The 17,216-nt window shown below is 40.9% G+C and overlaps 1 protein-coding gene across 1 annotated transcript in view; it reads right to left on the bottom strand.

Moving 5' to 3' along the window:
* Positions 1 to 6,364: 6,364 nt before the first annotated feature.
* The window catches only part of WNT2B (Wnt family member 2B), a 151,808-nt gene continuing 140,956 nt past the window's right edge, over positions 6,365 to 17,216 (bottom strand). Inside the window, exon 5 of the mRNA XM_077481539.1 lies at positions 6,365 to 9,138. Within this exon, the coding sequence (XP_077337665.1) occupies positions 8,909 to 9,138 (230 nt within the window). The 3' untranslated portion in view covers positions 6,365 to 8,908. The remainder of the gene's footprint in view (positions 9,139 to 17,216) is intronic.

Genomic DNA, 17,216 nt, shown 5'->3' with positions numbered 1-17,216 from the left:
AGTGATGATCAGTTACATCAGCATCAGGGGCTTGGTAGCTGCTGATCCAGGACTGATTCATTTTTATAAATGTGAGCCTATCAACAGAGTCTGTGGACAGGCACACTCTTTGATCCATTACAAACCCTCCAGCAGCTGGATGCAGGACAGGCCAGCAGCTTGATTGCATATTAAGCGATTTATGGCCAGTGGTCCATCCTTAAGACCCAGTAACCCAGTGAATGCTCTATTGGAAAGGTCTCCAAGTCTTCTCTTGCCCCTAGATATTCCTGGACCATAGAATGCATATGCTGGCGATGGTTGCTTGAACCTATAAGACCTTGGTGCTGAGGACTGAAAAATTGTTTAAAGGCATCGGTCAGCCATTTTGGAATCTGCCACGGACACACATTCCACAAATTCATGAAAGGGGCAGAGCCTACCAGCTGAAAAAGTAGCAGTTGCAGTGCTAGTAATTTGGCCAAGCCAGCATTTAAACTCTGAGCATGTGGATGGCTGGGACATATTTTATTTTTTACGGTTCAGCAACTGGAGTAGCGATATTTGCCTGCTGAAATCAACTAGTGGTGTACTGCTAGCAGATTGGCTGCAAGTACTTGTGGCACCTATTGCTATACATTCCTCTCAGTGAAGGTTTTTGAGAGGACTGGAGCTATAGTAGGGTTTGATGAGGAGCAAGATGAGGATCAAGGAGAAGTCTGCCTTTTCATATGATGTGGGTCTTTGAGGTGCTGTTGCCAATAGACTGCATGACAGGTCATCGTATGCCTGGTCAAGCATGTGGTGTCCAAGCAGCTAATGTTCTGGCCAAGCTTGATCTGCTTCATAGATTACGAACAGCAACGGTGCATAAAAAAATAAAGAAAAACCTATGTGTTTGCCTTTTTCATTCTGGCCTGTCAAATTATTGTGATTCTGTCAAATTATTCATCAGCTCTGGTGCCCCTGTGTAAAGGGATGCTCAAAAATAGCTGTGCATTTCAGGATCCCTGATGTCACCCATAGACTCCCATGCCCCAGCTGTTGTCAGAGCTCCTTCCTCTCCCCTGCAGCATCTGCTTAGTGACACTGGGGAGCCAGAGCTGCTGGATCGCATGACTGGACCAGATTCAAAACTGGTAAGTACACATCTTTTTTTTATACAGGATAGGTAGGAGGAGGAGGGGGGAACATTTTTAAGAATAGCTTGAGTAAAGCCTAGAACACATGGACCGAATATGTTGGGCAGCATTGGCTAGTTCAATAGAAACTGTTCTGGTGGGGGAGCCATCCCCCTGTCAGAAGACAATAGCACAGCAGTGGAGATCACTGTACAAACATTGGATTGTTAGTACAGTGGCTCTGTAGGAGGCTTTAGGTTTTTCTTACAGGCAGTGTTCAAATCAAGTTATGATGAGATCTTCCTGCACAGGGTTAAATATGTTAAACATTGCTCCACAATGTTAACATAACATAGCATGGGAAAGCTTGCTGGGATTTTTAAGGAAGAAAAAGCTTCTAAAAAGGTAAGCAGAAATTTTTATTTGTTTCTGTTATGCTATGTTAAAGTAGGTGTAATCCACATTTGGCTGCAAAAGTGGAAATATACTTTAAACTGCTAGAAACGATTGTTTTTAGTCACTGAACAGACTGAAAGAAAAAAACAGTAAAGGTAGATCCGTGATCAGATCATGCTTCAGAGGCTACTGACAGGCGGTAAGAAAGTGACGCAATGCCTTATTACCACCTGTTTTAACCCAGTTTTTGCCAACAAAGGCACCGCAACTGCGTGCATTGCACATGATTGCAGGGAGTTTGCAGTGATTTTCTTAAATGTTTGATGTTTGGCGGGCTTGCCACCCGCAGATTGCTACATGGCAGATGAACTTTTCTGCAATTGCGAAGCAAAGCATTGCAGACACAGCATGTAAACATACCTGACCACTGCCTATTGCAGCTTTAGAGTGGGAGTTGGTGGGCAGTAAAAATGCAGGTCGACCAGACATTTTTAACACCCGCCATCTGCAAGCCTAAATGAAGCCTAATGAAATGCACTATGCAGCAATTCTGAACAGGATACACATAATGTAGAGCCATTTATTCAAAGAGTACAAAAGAGTATTTGATCTACCACTATACCATAGTATTGGAGCTTGAAAAACAAGTGCAATGCCCGATGGTTATCTTCTTGTGTTCTATAGGCCTTTGACTGGGCCGACTTCTCAGTCGATAACCAGTACTATATATAAACAGAATATTGGCATGCATTAAAAAGGGGATTAATTCCAGAGATAAAACGATAATTTTCTCTCTACAAGACTCTAGTCCAGCCGCACCTAGAGTATGCTGTCCAGTTTTGGGCACCAGTCCTCAGGAAGGATGTGCAAAGATAATGTGTAGCGCTAAATGTTGTGACCAAATGAAGGAAACATATATATACATGCAATAATATAAATATCAAAAACTAAGGCGGATACCAACGTTTTAGTGCTTGTGAAAATATACACGTGAAAAATATCATAAATATAAATAAATATATAATGCATGGTAATAAAATCAAATAAATCTGTGAAAGTGATTCAGAATGCACTGGGTACAACACAATGGTGTGTTGGATCACAGTCCAAAGAAGCCAAGACCATAAGAAGTGGAGAGAGATGTTATTCCCCCATTCCTAAATGGGCTGGGATGTGTGTACTCCTGATGAACTGGATGGTATACCTATGGATGCTTGTGCAGGTTCACATAGAAAAGGTGCGGTACCCCTACCGGAAATGGTGGACCCAAATACCACATGGCAGTGAGTCAAACAAGCTTGAAAATCCTCTGTTCTGGGAGATGTCACGTTGGATGCAATGAAGGATGTACAGCTCCAAATCGTATAAACGACAGGCAATAGGCGCCCTGCAGCCAAGTGGGTCCAGGACAATCCAGGAAGTAGAGGTAGGTAAGTCATCAGCAGAACCCAAAAATGGAAGAAAAAATGGAAGAGGGCTCCATATGGTGCAGGTCAACCAGGGCTGGTTTATTCAAATATAAAACAATCTTACAATGATATGCAAGATACAGAATCTAAAAGTGATCACAAAAATCGATAGAAAACATCTAAAAGCAATGTGGAAGACATAGAAATGCTAGCCCGACACATTTTTACAACAAAAGGTCTTCAACTGGGACAGTTTTTCCCCTCCTCATTCTCAGGATGGATGTACTGGAAATGGAGCGAGTACAAAAAAGGGCAACAAAGCTAATAAAGCATCTGGAGGATATTAGTTATGAGGAAAGGTTGCAAGCACTGAACTTATTCTCTCTGGAGAAGAGACGCTTGAGAGGGGATATGATTTCAATCTACAAATACCATACTGGTGACACCACAATAGGGATAAAACTTTTCCGTGGAAGGGAGTTTAACAAGACACGTGGCCACTCATTAAAATTAGAAGAAAAGAAGTTTAACCTTAAACTACGTAGAGGATTCTTTACTGTAGAGCGGCAAGGATGTGGAATTCCCTTCCACAGGCAGTGGTCTCAGCGGGGGCATCGATAGTTTCAAGAAACGATTAGATAAGCACCTGAACGACCACAACATACATGGATATACAAGGTAATACTGACATATAATCACACACATAGGTTGGACTTGTGTCTTTTTTTGACCTGACCTACTATGTAACTATGTAACTATGATTGATAGAACCTGCACGCCTAACAAACTGTTTGCACATAAAGCGTATAACATGCTTCTCTCATCAAAAGATTGTAAAAGTAGAAATAAAGGCAAAAGTTTTTTTTCATTATGGGTAGAGTAGGGAAGGATTATGACGCCTGTAAGGTTTATTTTTGCTTGGGGATACTGCCCTTCACTTTCTGAGTCATAGTCAGACAGGAAGTGAAAGAAAATTCACCTAAAATTATGGATGTGATGGTGTCACTAGGAACACCAAAATTAGCAACATATCTCCTCTATTCTTGTTCTGGGGACAGCCGAAAATTTTGGATTTTCTTTTGATTTCACTTTTTGGTCATAATGGTCATAATGGTTAACATGACAAATAGAATCTACCCAACAGGAACGCAGACAGCAATAAAAACTTAACAAGTGTTCTAATCTCTTTTCCACTCTATAATACATTAAAAAAGTTTTGCCTTCAGGTTTACTTTAATGTGATCACTTTTTATTGCTGTTGCTACACTTACAACCTTATGTGGTCAACTCTGCACCAAATCATATTCTGCTTTCCTCTATCCCATCCACATTAAAATCTTCTAAACTTACATGTTACTCCTATTGAAAGACCCAATTAGAGATGGATGTACATTTAGAGAAGCCATGTAAACTGTAAACTTGATGCTGAATCCCAACCAAGGTCACACGTCACCTCATCCCTATTGAAATGTAGATTACTAAAAGAGGGGGCAGGCTGTGACTTTAACTGCACCAATGACAGAATGAAAGAAGGTTCTAAAAAGTTATTGACTTTATTGACAAAGTTTAAAAGTTACCATGCATCAACAAATAACAACCAAATGCATCAATGGTTATCTGCAATGTGTTATCTCAAAATGTCTTTCAGATGGCAACTTTAAAACCTCAACACGTTTCAACTCTTAAAGATCACAGTGTGTGGACTGGACATGCTAGGCATCCAACCGAGTCCACCAGAACCTAGAGTACTCAAAACATTTATTTTATTCACAGCTCCCCACACTGTGATTTTTTTCCCAGTGATGGAGGTATTTTTTTCCACTCATTCCCTCGTTTTGCCCAAATCCCCTCTTGACTTTGTGGGTTGTTGCTTCTTCCTGAAGCATGGATGGTATCTTTTGGATGTACTGGCGCTTTGCCCCACCAAAGATGGCCACGCTTTCCTTTCCCCTTTGCTTCCTGGGCTGATGTCGGCCACACAGGAGGTGATGTCCAAGCACGCCGGAAGTGACGCCAGTCATCATCCTGGAAGTAATGTGGGTTACAGCTCACTGTAAGATGACATGAACCCTTAAGGTGAGGACAAGTGGGGGAGATCTAGGGAGGCAGTACCCACTCTCTGGGTGCCTCCTCTTTGTCCAGCTGTTTTTTTACAGCCTATTACCACCTTACCAGTTTAATTGGCCACCGTTGGTCAGCTGATCCAAGGTGTTACCCTTTATTACGCTGCCTGATTTTTACATAGCCAGTGTTGCCCTTGCTGTGTGTCTGTTTGGTACCACTGAGAAGGTCTCATGAGTCCTGGATTCTGTTATTTCATCGTACCAGGTAGATAGTTCATATTTTTTTATTATTGCATTATTTCTTCCTTATTTATATATATATATTCCCCCTCATTATTATATTACTATTATAGAGTATATGTCTGGGTTGAATGTGGCATACTGACTATTTGTTTGATATACTTTTTGGTAAGTTACCTCCCCTCCCCTCATATTCTTTGAGGAGGTGATTGGACCATTCTACCTTGCACCCTACCTAGTTTTACCTCTGGGACCTCTTTTTCTGGACGTGCATCCATTTATTTTTATCAATGCATCTCTGGATAATCTCCGGGCAGTAATCTTTTATATAGAAACATGTTTGGCTGGTTTTCTGTGCAAATATTGATGTTGCTTGACATTGGTACTTATGTGTACAGTATCTACATTTTAGAATATACCACTTTTCTCCTGATGAAGACTCTTTATGAGTTGCAATGTGTTGAGTTTTTCAAGTTGTCATCTGAAAGACATCTTGATGGATGGGGAACAGCTATGACGCAGATAACCATTGATGCATTTAGTTGTTTATTTCTTGATGTATGGTAACTTTTAGACTCTGTCAAGAAAGTCAATAATTATTTTGGACCTTCTTTCATTGTCATTGGTACCATTAAAGTCACACCCTGCCCCCTCTTTTAGTAATATATGAGCCATGTAAACCTATGTATGTACATATTATAGGTATACAGCATCATACTGGAATGCTGTATGTGTTTTTTTATTTATATATATGCTGGTTGTGACTATGATTGTGGCTAAAAAGGCTGGACAAGAAGGTAGGGGTTAGTAAGCATGATGAGAGTTTTCACTGTATGTTTTGTGTTTTATAAGATAATGGATTGTTCTGCTGCTTATGCTGGTAGTGTTTATTACCTAACCAGTACATCTGTGGAATTGCCTGAAAGAAAAAACTACAACCGTAAAACAGTGTGTTACTTCTGTATGCTCCAAATACACATTTTAAAATAATTGCATGTGTGTATCTACTTCTACACTAAGCTGTTGTTACACGTAATGTTTACAAAGGTGACATTACCTAAAAATAAAAGGCAACATTTTATATGAGGTTTTTTTCTAACAAAGACAAAAAACAGATCCTAAAATGCTATAAATTATCAACCAAGTATGAAAGACATAGATGAAGCTCATATTTTATTTATCGCTTGCTTTTATAAATAGGGTTGCATCAGGGTGTCCCAAGACATTGGACATAGAGACCAAGATTGCATAGGACTGGAGATGGACAAGATATCCCTCCACTGCATAGTTATCAAAGTATGTACCTATACAAAAGGTTGGTGATTAGACAAAATAAACAGGTAGGAAGAAAGATAATCATGGGATTAGGGGAGAAAAACCGCAAGAGCGCAAATTGTTTTATTCACAAACGTGCACAGAATTGAATCATGTCCATCGTTGTCTGTTATGTCATTGTTAATGTATTTTTTCCTGCAATAATTCAACCTATATTATTGACAAAATGGCCATAGTGTACAATTTTGCACCTAGAGCCAATAAATACAATAGATATGCACAAACTCAGTTGAGTACATGTTTTGACAGGATGGGATGCAACTGATACCAGTATTATAAATTAGAGGATGTTAAAGGTAGTTTAGAGTAATGGACAAATAATATTTACTAGTGTTCATGGTGAAAAATATTAAAACCACTCACATGCTAACTTTTATTATTTTTTTATGCATAGCAGAAGGTTGGACCAAATCAAAATATATTGTTATTAGAAAACAAACTAGGCTTGAAATGCAGACATTCTTAATCGTGTAGGTGTCAAAGCATCAGTGTGAAAACATAGATCATAATGCGCAAATATAGTTTGTCCCGTTAAACTTTCCAAAGCTGTCCATACACTAGTAGACTTTTGAATGAATATTCACACAAAGATTCTTTCTACATTTTGATGACTGGACACATGTTGTTTGAAAGTACTTAAAAATGTTGCTGCCTTCAACATTTGATTTTGGAATTTATTTGTTTTATTACAAGTACTTACTGTATATAGCACCATCAATTTACACAGCGCTTCACATATATATTGTACATCAGTCCTAACCCTCAAAAAGCTTTCAATCTGAGGTCCATAACTCATATTCATACTAGGGCCAATTTAGACATTAGCCTATTAACCTACCAGCATGTCTTTGGAGCAGGCCCAGTGAGAACATACAAACACTGTGCAGTAAGTGCCATGGTTGGGATTTGAACTGATGATCCTAGTGCTGCTAGGCAGCAGTACTAACCGCTTAGCCATTGTGTTGTCTGTATATTTTCTGGACAAAAACCACATACAGTGTTAGAAATTTTGTTAATTCTAGAAACCCATTCTAGAAACTATAAATCCAACATCAATTTGACCGCACTAACAATAAGAGTATTGAACAAGTGTTCTTAAAACGAAAATCCTCAAATTCTACTAGTGTATGACCAGCTTAAAGTGGTGATCAGGTATAAACAACCTTTACAACGTACTTTACACTGTATGAGATAAAAAATTTGATGAGATGTATGATTTGAAGAAGCTTGCCTGGGCTAAAGTTGTTGGAAAGCTAAGTGGAGCCTGCTAACCTTCCCCAGAAATCTGATTTTGCCCTTATAATTCTTCAACACTTGGTGGGTGCGCAGTACCAATTCTCAAATTTGTGCCCAAACTTTCTGATGAAGAACAGATCTTTGAGTTTATGGTAAACAGAAAAGTATATAATATACAGTAATTGCATCTCTAATACTTTATTCTTTTCCTCTTTATAATGTATATGAATAAATAAGGATATTTACCCATTTTCAGTGATGGGCAAGGAGCACAACAAAATGGGTTTGCAATATAAGTTTACATTTAAAAAAAATATTAAAGCAGTATACACATCATAGAAGCAAGTCTAACAAAATATGGGTGTCACAGTCGAATCCAGAGTTCTCCAAAATCCAAAGAATAATTTGCAAGTCTCCATTTTTAACTTGTGCAGTCAGCATGGGAGCATTTCATACAATTTCATTTAGTTTCTGTAAAAATCCACATGGCCTTCTGAGCAGCTTCACAAAGGCTCTTGACTTTATACTATGAAAATATTCTTAAAATATTTTGAAACATAGTCCACCAAATGAAAAATCTAGGCATGAAATGATGGTGCGCACAGCTATATTCTTTCCAGTGAACCATTTTCTTGTTTCTGTAAGTGGAAATTGTCCCATGCATTTGTAGTATTAAACAGGCTGTTACTGCAGAGGTTCACTAATAATTAACAGTTTGAAAGCATCTACAAGAAAACATTTTCTGATGACAATCAACATATTCTCCTTTTTTTCCTCAGTATATTTGTTGCATATTGGCAAAAAGCACTTGCATATAAGAATCAGTCTCCAATAATGATATAAAGCCACACAGCAGAAAAAAGCTGTCAAGCAGTGGTCTGTTGTGTACCACTAGATCAGGAATCGCAGTTAGAAAACCACTTATTTTATTGCAAACTTCTCTTACAGAAAGGGCTGGTTCTTTGCTGGCCTTTGTCATAGGGTCCGCATTGCATCCTGGGAAGTGTAGTCTTGTCTTTAGTGCCTTGCAGAATTACTTAAATAAGAAGCCATGCAACTGTACTACACTTATGCCCAGAATCTTGCGGGGCCTGTGACTCCTTGTCCAAAGTGTAGATGCCGGATTGATTCAAGTCTGATCCAGCCATTCTGCCCGTTTTGGAGCCTTACATGTATGCACATCGACTGTTTCTTCGCATTCCTTACAACGCACTGCACAACACCAGTGGAATTTACACTCGCATTTGGTGGTTCGGTTAACACGAGTGGTGTCATAACCTCTACCACAGCACATAACTTCACAGCCATCTGTCCCTCTGGAGACTTTGTCACACACTCTTCCTGCAGTGCCCAATGAACCTGAAAAACAGCATATTGCAATGTGTTAAAAAAGTGAAAACAAACTAATCATTTAAAATAAAAAAAATATGCAAGTTTGAAACTTTGAAAAGTAATCCCCAACCAGACTCATTTTCCTTGGAAAGGTACAAGGACAAACTCAACATTTTCTAATTTCCAAGATTGCATTTTCATTTTTGTTCTCTTATATTGCTAATCAAGGACTTATTTATTAGCCTGTCCTTTCTTCTTTGTCTTCTTAACCTTCCTAATTGCCAACACTGCTCCAAACTACTTGCTGTTAGTATTTTTGATAGGAGACCAAAATGCTTCTCCAGCTGCCTCTTGGAGGTCAAGGACGTATATCTCTACAGTTTGATTCAAAAGTGTCCTTATTGTCTTATACTGCTAGTTCTGCAGTTGTTCCTGGTGGAAAACCTCTGGTTCTATTATGGAGCTCTACACAAGGGCACATTGATGAAAATCGGTTATTAAACCAAATGGCCTTTTGGCTATAGAATAAATTACTTCTCAATGGGGTTATTTACGAAAGGTAAATCCACTTTGCACTGAAAGTGCACTTGGAAGTGCAGTCACTCTAAATATCAGGGGTATATCTGAAATGAGTAGAAGCTCTACTGATTTTACCATCCAATCATGTGCAAGCTAAAATGCTGTTTTTTATTGTCCTTGCATATTCCCCCCGGCTCTACAGTGACTTTACTTCCAAGTGCACTTTCAGTGCAAGGTGGATTTGCCTTTAGTAAATAAACCCCTTTGTTTCTTGTTTTTAAGTTTGGATTGAGTATGAAAGGGTAAACATTTCTGTGAATGTATTTGTTGCTATCTATGTGACATTGGGAATATTTTAACTTTCGCTTTTCGCAGAAAGTGAGAGAAAACCACTACACAATGAGTAGAGTTCCCTTCTCAAGTAGCTGTCACCAAAATAGGTGTCTCCTTTAGAAGATTTAAATGTTCCTCCTGTTTGTGTGACAACTCTAACATTCTGAATTTCCCATAATTTTCTGCTAGATTACAATGGTCACAAGAGCAAATATAGAAAGTGAATCTCAACAGCAAGCTCACAGACAGCAATGAAAACTCTACAGGGGTTTGAATCCTCACTCCATCCAAAACTAAAAGGAAACATTTTGGCTACTCATACAGTTTGCATTTACCGTATGTAAAGCACACAAAGAAAGCCTACCACAAATTAGGTCAAGCAACTGCTCCAATTGCATTACCTACAGGGAATCAATCATTATTGGGCTTCCCACCCCCAAAATCCAACCAGTAACAGACTTCCTGTCTTAGGATGTTTCCTCTCCACTGAAGGAGCAACAGAGCCGCCTTTGGACAACAGCACTGTCAACCTGATGACAGGGTTATGTTAGATGGGCTAGCAGATTTAGATGGACTTGACTAATAAATTAACGCAAAACCCCAGTTAATACTTTCAAAGAAGTTGCAGCACTTTTTTTCTTTCAGGATCAAACTTTTTAAATACATAAATGAAAGCAGACCATTGTAAGTACCCTTGTCAATGCTAAATGGTTTGTCTCAACCCTCTAACTGACACTTTTTCTGGACAGCTTGGTCGGGTAAAGGAAGCTGAAAAATAACAGACTTACTGATGGGATCACCAGGAGAAAATAAAGGGAAAAAGTCTAAAACAATTACTGCAGCCACCATGTGTAAGGATTGGTAAGCAGCCCAGCTTTCAGGTTTTTTTTGTCAAAGCTTAATTGAAAAAGCTGAAATTAGAAGCTGATCAGGGGTCTCCAAACTACGGCCCTCCAGTTGTTCAGGAACTACAATTCCCATCATACCTAGTTATGTCTGTGAATGTCAGAATTTTACAATGCCTCATGGGACATGCAGTTCCGCAACAACTGGAGGGCCATAGTTTGGAGATTCCTGGGATATACCATGCACAGCTGCACCAGATTTTTCCATCTCCAGTTTTAGTAAATCAACCCCATGACATTATTGTGTTTGGGTTTGGATACGCTTTTATAAATGCAGCAATAATTGGGGTAAATATGTGTTATATGCATGCAGATGACTACTTTTGAACTTGTGAGATAGAACACTTACTTTTGGTAAATCAATACCATGGAGCTGTATTTGGTAGCTAAAGATTATTCTCATCTAGGTCTGGCATCAAGTTAAATCACATGTAATAAAACAAGCTGTATACAACACCACATTTGATATCAAGGAAAACTTCTATTATATACTATTCTATGATCAAGTCTAAAGTAGAAAGTACTATTAATCCTAAACATTTTTGAAATGGTGCAGTATGCAGAGTGACATCTGGTACCATGATTAACTTGCAAATCAGTTCCTATTGCCTAAATTATACACAGAGCCATGGTAAATGCTGAACAACTTTATAACTAGTTTGAGTCCTACCATAGACATATGTAAGCCATGTTTTATAGTATAATTGACGGCTAGTCTAATTTTACATGTGATATTGACAATTAATTTTCTAGAATATTTAAAAAAAGCTAAGGCTCCCAAGCTTCTCTGAAACATGCTTACCATGCTAACACTGTACGCGTAACCCAACCTTAGCGTGACTATTAATAATTTCTCTGTTGAGCCTGAACTGGTATAGCATTTATAGTGGTGCTCAAATTAGCCCACAGCCTTATCATAAGTTGGCAACACATACATAAATGAATTGGGGAAATACTGGTAGTACAGTAGAGCAAAATGGGTACAAGTAGAGAGAGCAAGTAATTTATGTGTCTGGGAGGCTTTTTTAAAACCTTAGGCTGCATGCTTAACACATAATTTGGTGTATGACATCACTGCTTCCTGATAAAGCAAAGGGGAAATCCCTGTTGGAACACAGTTGACTCAACAGAATGAATACTGTCTGATTGATGGATTTTACATTAGCTGTTATTTCAACTGGAAGATCTGTACTTGTGACATTTCATGATATCTAGCCTTGGTCCTCTCATTTTGCATTTCTCTAGGTACACTTGCTGTGACATAGCCTTTTTGTGTCACATTCTGATTTACATGACAAAAAAATATTTAAAAATATATTTGGTTAAAGTAAAAGAATAAAGGTTGATTGTCATTTCCTAGTAAAACGTGTATCAGTAGAATTGTGGGTGTCAGTCAGCCAGCTTCACAGCTGAGATCTGATACACACATGACTTATTTCCCCTGCACTGCATGTCATGTCTGAATGGCATCACATTCTTTTAATAGAAAACTCTTTTTCATCTTTCTCTGTGGTCCACCTTAACTCCCTCCAGCAACTGGAAGATTGAAAGGTTTAAATGGCCATTAAAACTGTTCCCGTGGGCTACATGCTACAAGCAGGAGGATTGAAAAATCAACTTATCCTTAGCAAAAAATTTCTTTTGTTGATCTTTACTGTTGTCTTCAACATTTTCCTGTCCAAGGCAGCTAGTATTTTCCAAAGACCAATTAAACAATGGTAAGTTTCTAGCAGAAATACTAGCTGCCTTGCTATTTTCTGATGCAAAGGACTAAAGCTTCTTTAAGCCCAAAATGTATTTCTTCATTAGAGGCTCCCAATTACATATGTAAATTTCTGTGTGGTCTTCTATTGCTGTAAAACCATAACCGTATATAGAAAATACAGGTGATCATGCCTGTAGCTTGCCTTTCTTCATTCACAGAGGCAACGTTCTTCAGGCTGATCTTCCATCTACAGTGTTGCCATTTTGCCCTCTTCTCCAACATACCCACATTATATAATTTTATAGCAGTCCTGCCAATCCTGGCTCACCAGTCTCATGGCAATTATATTTGACAACCTCAGACAATCACCCTCTAACACTCATGGGGAATGTAGTATGCCACTTGGTCTATGGAAAGAGAGAGAGCAGTGCTAGTAGGCAAGGTTGAACTCCAATTCCCAGCATACTGCACATTTTAACACCTCACCTACCAACTGCCACTGAGTGGGTGGCACAACTTTTTTTTTCTTGGCAGCCACTCACTGGGGGATTGGAGGATCAGAGGTGCGATAGGTGAAGGACAGGAGTACAAGAGTCTGCAGGGACATCTGCACGTAACCAATCACCTGATGTATTGCAGTGTACCCCTGCCCACACAGACATGCAGAGAAGAGTCAAATAACCTAAATGAAAAATCTAAAAAAAAGGTATTTATCCTACTTGAAAAAGTGTGATTTGGGGATTGATTACTTTTTGTTAGTCTGTCTGACCTATTTGGCAATTGGGATGTAGATGGCTTTAGTGACACATTAAAGGCCCCTGTTACACTAGTGATCATGTCGCTGGTCAGAACTTATAAGCAACAGGGATGCTAAGATGTGCAGTTAAAAGCTCACCTGCATGTATGTGTCCCTCCCTCACCAGCTACACGAGCAAAGTGTCACTCCATCACTGATGAAAATGCTAAGTTACCAGCAAGAGAGCAATGCCTTGCTTGTGCAACTGAAGAGGGAACAACACATACAGGTTTCACTGTCCTACTGTGTCCTGCAGAATGATCCTGATGCTGACAAATTATTGCAAACTATAGGATTGTTAGTGTGATGGGGCCTAACTCATACTAAATTATTTAAATGTCCTCCCAGCTGATAAAGGATTTAATATTTATTTCTCCCTTTCAGGACAGCACCTGGAGAGAGCGCAGCTCCACCCACTTTCCCAGGAAACACTGCAGATCACTTTAAAGACCGGACACTTCCACCATGGCCTCAGTTGTAGTGTTTCCTCTGGCCATGGTGGAAGCGCTGCAGGGAACCAAGGGGTGCTGCGCTCTCTCCAGGTGGGGAGAGTTGGAGGCATACCGGTTGTTTGTTCTCTTTTTGGTACAGACCTGGCCCAGCTTCCTCCCTTCACGTGCGGGGGTCGCTCCGGTGTCCGCTCTCCTTCATACCCAGGGGGGTCAGGCTGTGGAGGTCCCCCCTCTTCTAGACCGGCGGCTGGGTCTGAGACGCGGCTGGGATTCATATCTTGCGCCGTTCGTATCAGGCTCATGTCTTCCAGGTCCGGATGACGAACGTGTCATTCCGGCCGAGGGCGGGACTTTCGACGGTGCGACGCGGCTTCCGGTTCAATCCGCCGGAACGCAGGGAGAGGGGGCGGTCTCATTCGGCTGACATCACTTCCAGGATTGGCGCGGAATTCAAACTGATAAAAGCGCCAAGACACCATTGATCCTCGCTGACGATGGAAGAGGATCAATCAGCGGTGGCAATAGCAGGAGCCACGATTGTCACCCAGGCTCAGGTAAGCAGGGGCAGTGGTCTCTGTCATTACTGTTTGAGCCATGTCGTTTCCTCCCTTCCTTGCACTGGGAAGCCTGCAGCATTCTTTTCCTATGTTACTATTTAGGAATAATGCTTTTTTCAATAGTTGTTTAGTGAGTCTGTGGGGGGATTCACTGGCTGAAGAGCAAATAGAATTTGAAAATTTAAATCTGTTCTATTTGGCAGCATGTCTTTTTTCTCTTTGTTCATGTGTGTGTATTGTAACTGAGGTTTGGGGTTTTTTCTTTGGTGTATTTCAGAAGGTGAAAGAAAAGACCAAACATTTCTCCCCTCCTAGCAAGAGGAAATGCCCATCATGTAAAAATGTACTTAGAGATTCTTGGACCAAGGTGTTATGCAGGTCCTGCATAAGCGACTTGGTCAAGGAAGAAGCAGCTTCCACTACTCCTGCGTCTCAGCAAGGAGAGCTGCTAAGTTCTTTTAGGAAAGAATTATCAGATACTTTTGAATCTTTCCGGTCTTATTTAGACAGACGCCCAGCTGCAGGTAGTAGCTCAGCGCCCCGTTCTCACTCCCCAGCATCTGCATCCAGGGGGGGGGCAGTGACTCGGAGGATGAGGAACATAGTGGGTCCTCTGCTTCTGAGGAGGAGGCAGAGGAGGTAAAGGAGGCTTCTGCTTCATCATCCCGGTATAAATTATCCCTAGAGGAGGTGGATGACCTGCTTAAAAATATCCACACTACTCTGAATATCACAGAGGATAAAGCCCAACTGTCACTGCATGACAAAATGTTTCAGGGTTTGGGCGAGGTGAAACAGAGTGTTCCCGGTACATACGTTTCTATCCGAAACTATCAAAAAATCAACTTATCCTTAGCAAAAAATTTCTTTTGTTGATCTTTACTGTTGTCTTCAACATTTTCCTGTCCAAGGCAGCTAGTATTTTCCAAAGACCAATTAAACAATGGTAAGTTTCTAGCAGAAATACTAGCTGCCTTGCTATTTTCTGATGCAAAGGACTAAAGCTTCTTTAAGCCCAAAATGTATTTCTTCATTAGAGGCTCCCAATTACATATGTAAATTTCTGTGTGGTCTTCTATTGCTGTAAAACCATAACCGTATATAGAAAATACAGGTGATCATGCCTGTAGCTTGCCTTTCTTCATTCACAGAGGCAACGTTCTTCAGGCTGATCTTCCATCTACAGTGTTGCCATTTTGCCCTCTTCTCCAACATACCCACATTATATAATTTTATAGCAGTCCTGCCAATCCTGGCTCACCAGTCTCATGGCAATTATATTTGACAACCTCAGACAATCACCCTCTAACACTCATGGGGAATGTAGTATGCCACTTGGTCTATGGAAAGAGAGTGAGCAGTGCTAGTAGGCAAGGTTGAACTCCAATTCCCAGCATACTGCACATTTTAACACCTCACCTACCAACTGCCACTGAGTGGGTGGCACAACTTTTTTTTTCTTGGCAGCCACTCACTGGGGGATTGGAGGATCAGAGGTGCGATAGGTGAAGGACAGGAGTACAAGAGTCTGCAGGGACATCTGCACGTAACCAATCACCTGATGTATTGCAGTGTACCCCTGCCCACACAGACATGCAGAGAAGAGTCAAATAACCTAAATGAAAAATCTAAAAAAAAGGTATTTATCCTACTTGAAAAAGTGTGATTTGGGGATTGATTACTTTTTGTTAGTCTGTCTGACCTATTTGGCAATTGGGATGTAGATGGCTTTAGTGACACATTAAAGGCCCCTGTTACACTAGTGATCATGTCGCTGGTCAGAACTTATAAGCAACAGGGATGCTAAGATGTGCAGTTAAAAGCTCACCTGCATGTATGTGTCCCTCCCTCACCAGCTACACGAGCAAAGTGTCACTCCATCACTGATGAAAATGCTAAGTTACCAGCAAGAGAGCAATGCCTTGCTTGTGCAACTGAAGAGGGAACAACACATACAGGTAGGTAGATGTTTCACTGTCCTACTGTGTCCTGCAGAATGATCCTGATGCTGACAAATTATTGCAAACTATAGGATTGTTAGTGTGATGGGGCCTAACTCATACTAAATTATTTAAATGTCCTCCCAGCTGATAAAGGATTTAATATTTATTTCTCCCTTTCAGGACAGCACCTGGAGAGAGCGCAGCTCCACCCACTTTCCCAGGAAACACTGCAGATCACTTTAAAGACCGGACACTTCCACCATGGCCTCAGTTGTAGTGTTTCCTCTGGCCATGGTGGAAGCGCTGCAGGGAACCAAGGGGTGCTGCGCTCTCTCCAGGTGGGGAGAGTTGGAGGCATACCGGTTGTTTGTTCTCTTTTTGGTACAGACCTGGCCCAGCTTCCTCCCTTCACGTGCGGGGGTCGCTCCGGTGTCCGCTCTCCTTCATACCCAGGGGGGTCAGGCTGTGGAGGTCCCCCCTCTTCTAGACCGGCGGCTGGGTCTGAGACGCGGCTGGGATTCATATCTTGCGCCGTTCGTATCAGGCTCATGTCTTCCAGGTCCGGATGACGAACGTGTCATTCCGGCCGAGGGCGGGACTTTCGACGGTGCGACGCGGCTTCCGGTTCAATCCGCCGGAACGCAGGGAGAGGGGGCGGTCTCATTCGGCTGACATCACTTCCAGGATTGGCGCGGAATTCAAACTGATAAAAGCGCCAAGACACCATTGATCCTCGCTGACGATGGAAGAGGATCAATCAGCGGTGGCAATAGCAGGAGCCACGATTGTCACCCAGGCTCAGGTAAGCAGGGGCAGTGGTCTCTGTCATTACTGTTTGAGCCATGTCGTTTCCTCCCTTCCTTGCACTGGGAAGCCTGCAGCATTCTTTTCCTAT

The sequence above is a fragment of the Lithobates pipiens genome, unplaced genomic scaffold (genome assembly GCF_037356315.1).
Source record: "Lithobates pipiens isolate NorthernLeopardFrog02 unplaced genomic scaffold, aLitPip1_a1.2 Scaffold_16, whole genome shotgun sequence".
Lineage (NCBI taxonomy): Eukaryota > Metazoa > Chordata > Amphibia > Anura > Ranidae > Lithobates > Lithobates pipiens.
Note: the sequence above shows the minus strand (reverse complement) of the source record. Positions and strands in the feature narration are given on the sequence as shown.